Source organism: Solanum pennellii, chromosome 8 (assembly GCF_001406875.1).
Source record: "Solanum pennellii chromosome 8, SPENNV200".
NCBI classification, from domain to species: Eukaryota; Viridiplantae; Streptophyta; class Magnoliopsida; order Solanales; family Solanaceae; genus Solanum; species Solanum pennellii.
The window spans coordinates 57,373,873-57,380,112 of NC_028644.1; the positions used below are offsets into that span (position 1 = coordinate 57,373,873).

At 34.1% G+C, this 6,240-nt stretch overlaps 1 protein-coding gene across 1 annotated transcript; it reads right to left on the reverse strand.

Annotated features, from left to right (window-relative positions):
- Positions 1-1,310: 1,310 nt before the first annotated feature.
- Positions 1,311-5,879, reverse strand: LOC107027078. Its single transcript, XM_015228245.2, has 5 exons — positions 4,937-5,879; positions 2,743-2,795; positions 2,338-2,504; positions 2,100-2,251; positions 1,311-1,865 (listed from the first exon to the last, which is right to left on the reverse strand). Exons 1-5 carry the CDS (start codon positions 5,673-5,675, stop codon positions 1,510-1,512), a joined length of 1,467 nt encoding a protein of 488 aa, XP_015083731.1. The 5' UTR covers positions 5,676-5,879; the 3' UTR covers positions 1,311-1,509.
- Between the last annotated feature and the right edge of the window lie 361 nt (positions 5,880-6,240).

A 6,240-nucleotide genomic window follows, 5' to 3' on the forward strand; every position in this document is an offset into this window, starting at 1 on the left:
ACGCTTGTCATTATAGCTAAAAAGAGATTGCGAGTGATAATTAATTCAAACTATAGATATGCTAGCTAATTAACTAGTATATGTTTGCTTATCTCCTTAATTTTCCCTTTTTAAGTAAACATGCTCAATGCTCAATTTTACCTAATGTTATTTTAAATAAAGCAATATGACAAAATATGAATACTTTTATACCTAAGAGAATGTCTAAATTTATCAATTTCTATCAAAAACTATTTAAAATTAGACCCCATTTTTTGTATTAGTCCTTTATTCTAAAAAAAATATTTATTCATAAAATATCTTCCACAAATATGGTGAAAAGAACTTGGAAAATATTTCGAAGGACAATTATGTCTTTGATCATATTAATGCATGCATTATAATTCTTTCCTTTACTAATGAAATAAATATCCATATTTTAGTCATACATACATCAATATCAATTAGAGTGTATAACTACCGAAAATATGTTGAAAAAATGTACCTAAAAATAAGGAAAATAATAAACAACTAATTCATACATTATCTTTTTTCTAACGCAATCAAAAGATATCAAAAAAATTAAACGATAGTGTAGGGATAAGTTGAATTTACTTGACATATCGAAAAAATTGAACGATAGTGTTTTGAATTTATTTGACATATCGAAAAAATTGAACGATAGTGTTTTGAATTTATTTGACATATCAAAAAGATTGAACGATAGTGTAGGGATCTAGTACATATCTAGACCATCCTATTATCGTTAGTTGTATAAAACCTAGAACACAACATTTTCTCTATAAAAGGGGAACAACCTTAGTTCTTTTAAGTTTTGCTATCAAAATAATTCAACAATTTTATTAGTTAATTCAAAATCAAATCTTTCAACATTCATGATCTGTATTTTTCACGCCTATTTCTTATAAGATTCAACCCCAACCTTGTTAGATCTCTATTTTTGCATATGATCGCATTACATCATCTTATATAATAACTTTGAGTTTATTAATGTTGTTGTCAATGAAGCTCAAATTTTTGTAGTTCACTTAGACTTGTACTTATAATCTTTTGTATTGTTTACAAACAATCATCGTATAAAAAAAAAAAATGTAATCTTTAACTCAGTCAATAATCTCTTGCAATTTTTAAAGTCAATAATCTTCTATTAAATCTTATAACTTTTTTAGGTCCAAGGACCAATAGTGACCAATGATCTTGAAAATGAGTAATCTTCGACTTTTTTTGAACCATTGCTTGCCCCATGAGCAAAATCTTCAATGTCAAAAGTGTTGTCCATGGGGCAAGAAGGGTCAAAAGTTAAAAGACAATTCACTTCCAAAGGCATTACCTGATACAACATAATGAAACAAGTATGCTTTTAAAGACATTAGGTCTCTAAGGCTTCGATTGTATCGATACATTCCCCAAGAGGGGCAACTGTTCTGAGTTAGTGATATACTACTATGCACTGTGCCAATTAGGGTCCAAGCACTGCTACATATATACATAATTTAAGCTTTGGTTCCATCACCCCATCACTTCCATATCTTCATCAGAGAAAGGAAGAAACTTCTCTCTGTTTGGACTTTCATGAACATTATACTTAACAAGCTTGACTGGTGTTCCTCTTATATCGGTGTCCTTCACTAGATCTTTGCGCTTTCTGCTACCATCAACAGGCAATTTATCTTTACAGAAGTAAGCATTAGAGAATGTTTTGTCCATTGAATCGTCCATTTCCTCATCGCCAATGCATTTTCTGGGCTGAACTTCAGGGAGAAAGCAGTCCGGCCTTGAAATGCATATTGCTGCCTTGGCATCGAACTTCAGTTTGTCATGATCAAACACCCAGAGACCTTGGTCTTCCAGGACAAAAAGCCACTCTGTGGATACATGCAACTTATCTTAGAAAACACGAACATGATAATGGAGAAAAAGTGTGATTTATTATTCACAAGGTAGATTTGCTATTGATTTTGAAGAGCATCACTATGGTCTGCAATTTTCTAAAACCTCAGCCTCATAGGAAGGAAAAAATATGAAAATGGTTAGGTATAAGCAAAATCAAAACGATCTAATGTACTCGAATATAAAACAAGACTAGATAAAAGACATACTTATGAGAGCTTTAGGTGTCATAAGTTTTGGATTTCTCAGCTTTTCTTCTATGCCAGCTTGGACGGAGACCCATTTAAGTAACTCACTGGGTAGCTGAGACTCAGAGAAAGCATTTGCATAAGCATTCAGCCTATCTTGATCACAGATTTCCCTAAAACCCAACAATTCCCACATTTATTAGCAGATAACAAGTTAACAAGCTTCTTTTCAAATTTTAGAGCAGCAATTTTCCTCTACCTAGCAAACTGTATTGCATTATCCGCTATTAAGGACCATAGCAGAACCAAGTTCCTGAAAGAGGATTCCGGTATCTGAAACCATCTGCCAGAACTTAGAAATGAATGATCAACCAGTATCACAGCATCGTACAATAGTTTCTGTAGAATAACTGCATCTTCAGAACTCTGCAGCAATAAATATTGAAAACAAAAAGTGAAGAGCTAGCCTTACAGAAATCAACCTGATCTGCAAATTTATGTGCATTAGCAGGGATTGGATACATCCTTAAAACCTGTATAAAACATGAAATGTACACATACAAACAGAGTGGGGAGCACAGCAGAGCATGGACCTTGTTGGGACATCGTACATGCTATCCACTCTTAAATCTTTGCGATAATGAAGGTTGTCATGAATACGTACCAATAAGGCAGTGACCACAAGCTTTTTTTCCAAAAGAATTCTGAGAAGCATATCTACAACAAGTAAAAACTAAAAGCCATCAAGAATCAAGTGAAATATTGTCAATATAAAGCTTGAATACATTTCTTGGCTTTCAAATCCCACTCTAACACTAAAAATACAACTATTTTAAGTATAAAAAGAAGTTCATGTCTCGGCTTAAAAAGAGCAAAGCAAAAAGTGCAGCTAATTCAGTTTACAAAGGTTTTGTCATGCAATGAAGTCAAAGCTCAAAATAGATTACCTAAGAAAGGATCATAGTGATTGGAGGTTCGAATACTCTAAGTTCCATGTAGTTTCTTATTCATGGTACATGTAGGGGGGTAAGTGATGCTGGCAGATAAATAATGATCTATCCACTTTTGCCAAGATTAGTTTTCTGGAAAGCACACAACTGCTTTTCTTCACGTAGGTTCCCTAACATGATTATTCTGCTGTTTGCTTTTCCAACTCAATTACAAAGTCCCATGGAATATATGCATGCCATTATGATATGTGTACTGTTTAGTATACAACTAAAAGTAGCAATTCTAGCAAATGCAAGTGTTGAGATTTCATGGAAATCGCATCAGTATTCATAGATAGAAAATTTTATGCATATGCACATGGAAGATTTAAATAGAGAATAAGTTGCTTGAAAACAAATCGCACTTCAAAGGAAATAGAGTTCCGTGAAATGAACTTTTGAAGAATGCCTAGCTGATCAAAAGGAATTCCAAGAGCAGCTGAACAGCCTTACTTCACATGCAGCAGCTTCTTTTCACAAACCATCAACCGAACTCCAAAAAATCAAAAGAAAAGAAAATTGATGGAAATAAAATTGTACAACCTTAGCATTTTATATCTCTTGCTAAAATGGGACAGAGAATATGTTGGATGTGCTGTCCTTAGTTTTTCAAAAATAAAAGAAGAACCTCAGCCAAGTCACAACAACACAAGCACATGAAGATTAAAGGTTTCCCAGCTTTAGTGATTAACAACCAACTTAACTCGCACCCTATTAGCATATCAACATTTTTATCCATAAATTCCAGCTGTGACCAGCAAAAAAGATATAAGTCGGACTACCTGCAATGAGACCACATTGACCCCAATACACTGGACATCTATGCTAACTAACTCCAAAGGGATTTATAATAGAAGATGAATGTGTAAGGGTGTACAACCAAGCTTGGGTTATACAGTATAGGCATCATGGAAAATTAACATCAACTCAAGCAAAAATGAGTGACACACAACATTCGATAAAGGGTTGTCCTCAACACAATAATTTTCTCTTCATTGAAGGACTGAAAAAATGGATTTGTTTTCAACATTCCAGCCACATCTACAGCTAATTGATTGGTGAAATAAAGAATTTAGTACGGACAACAACATACCCAGTATAATTCCACAAGTGTTATCTAGGGAGGGTAGGATGCACGCGGACCTTACTACTTTTGAGGTAGAGAGACTATTTTGTATAAACCCTCAGCTCAAAACATATGCAAGCAACGATGATAGAAAGAAAAAAAATTCGCCAACAAAATACCAAGATAAACAAGACAAATGAAACAACATGTAATAGTGAAAATTTAGATAATAAGATCTCTTGGCTACATATTACCCCTCTACGCTTATATCGACCTCCAAATCTTTCTATCTTGGGTCATGTCCCAAGTAAGCTGAAGGTGTGTCATGTCCTGTCTAATCACCTCCTCCCAATTCTTCTTCGGCCTACCTATACCTCTGCTGAAACATACTATAGCCAACCTCTCAAGGAATTTAGTACAGAAAGGCATACAAATACAAGAACAATGATATTTAATTATTCATATGATGCAGACAATATGACGTGATATCATAAGACCTATACATTTAGAAACTTGGAAAGACATTAGGAAAAAAACCCCTATAGATTAGTATTATTTGGTTATTTGTTAGGAAATATAAGCATATTAAGTGGATTAATTTTAGTCAGCCGATGACACTGGTATCCTCCTAAATCCCCATAAAAAATTATGCTCGACATATTATTGGGCTGTGCCCATCTTCTTACAAAATTTGATATGGATTTTGTTATCTCTTTATGACTGGTCGGAATAGCAAGGTGATGTTACTGCATAAAACAATGAGCTGTGATACATAATCAGGTATTGAACTAGCAAGAACTCACCTAAAAATTCAGTATTTTGGAACTGCTTGAGAGTGTGAATTGCCCAGTTTCGTGCATTCTTTTGGAAATCCTCATTTACAAACCTCATATTGAACTTCAAAGAAAGAGCAAGCAAGAACACCTCGCACATTACGATACCAGCTAGATCCCTGATCCCTCGCCTACTTTTCTGACCCTTGTGAACCTCTACACTAACAATCGGAAAGAAAACTCCTAAGTTCTCCTCAACTTTAGCACACTTCCCAACCAAATGAACCATCCAAACCCCAGCCAATTCCTCAAAACAGACAATATCGTCATCAATCATATTTCCATTTTCAGGCACAACCAAACATAGACATATATAATCAACAATTTTCTCTACCAACTCCTTAATTTCACTAGTCAAGCACAGCCCATTTCGCGAAAACTCACACACGATATCATACAACACATAGATTAACGGGGCAAGCAAGGCAATCTTTTTCGTCCCATTACACGAACCCGAACACGAAATTAGCAACTGAAACAAGTCCTTAGCAACTGTGGTTTCGCTGAAACCAGCTGATTTTGAAGAGTGAAAAGTGACAGCAGAGTAAAACCATGTAATTTCAAGAGGTGGGTCAGGCATTGTTTGGACTAAACGAAAGAAAATGGACTCAAAAACAGAGAAATCACAACTTCCATTTTGGTATGAGGCCAAGAAGTGATTGATTGATTCTTTCAACATGGGCTCAAAGCCCTTTGTTGATGAACACATCGACAGAGATTTTTGAGGTTGTAAATGAAAGCTAAATGGGGTTTTCTCAAGCTTGATTTTGGAAGAATTCGATGGGATTTAGGGTTTAACAGTAACCTCAAAACCCTAGTTTAAAGGAGTTGATGGAGGTGGGAATTTTTGGGGTCTATTTGTAACGGACATTTTTGTTTTTTTGAATTTGGTTTTGGGAATTGTATTATTGTATGGATTAGCGGGAATAAAAGAAATAGCACCAACTCCATATTTCCTTTTCTTAAAAAATGAGAAAATAACGGAGTCAACGCTCAACTACACACTTATATTCTATAGACGCTTTATTAGCTTTCAAGGTTATTTGGTTTGATGAAAAATTGTGTTGAAATTAATTATGATGAAATTAGTTATAATGAGATTAGTCATATTAATTGCTGAGGTTTTTTTTTAAAGTTAGTTGTTTGATTTGTTATATTCAAATAATATGCATGATATAATTTCTAAAAATAAGTTGTTTGCTTACAAAAATATCATCCATTTAATTTATTTCTTAATATCTTTGAAAGCTTTAGTTTCTTCCATTTAAGAATAT

Coding starts and splice junctions, on each gene's coding strand:
- LOC107027078 (XM_015228245.2), bottom strand. CDS start 5,675: ATGTGTTCATCAACAAAGGGCTTTGAGCCCATGTTGAAAGAATCAATC. Junction 2,252..2,337: donor AATGCAATACAGTTTGCTAG/GTAGAGGAAAAT, acceptor GTTGGGTTTTAG/GGAAATCTGTGATCAAGATA. Junction 1,866..2,099: donor GACACCTAAAGCTCTCATAA/GTATGTCTTTTA, acceptor ATGTATCCACAG/AGTGGCTTTTTGTCCTGGAA.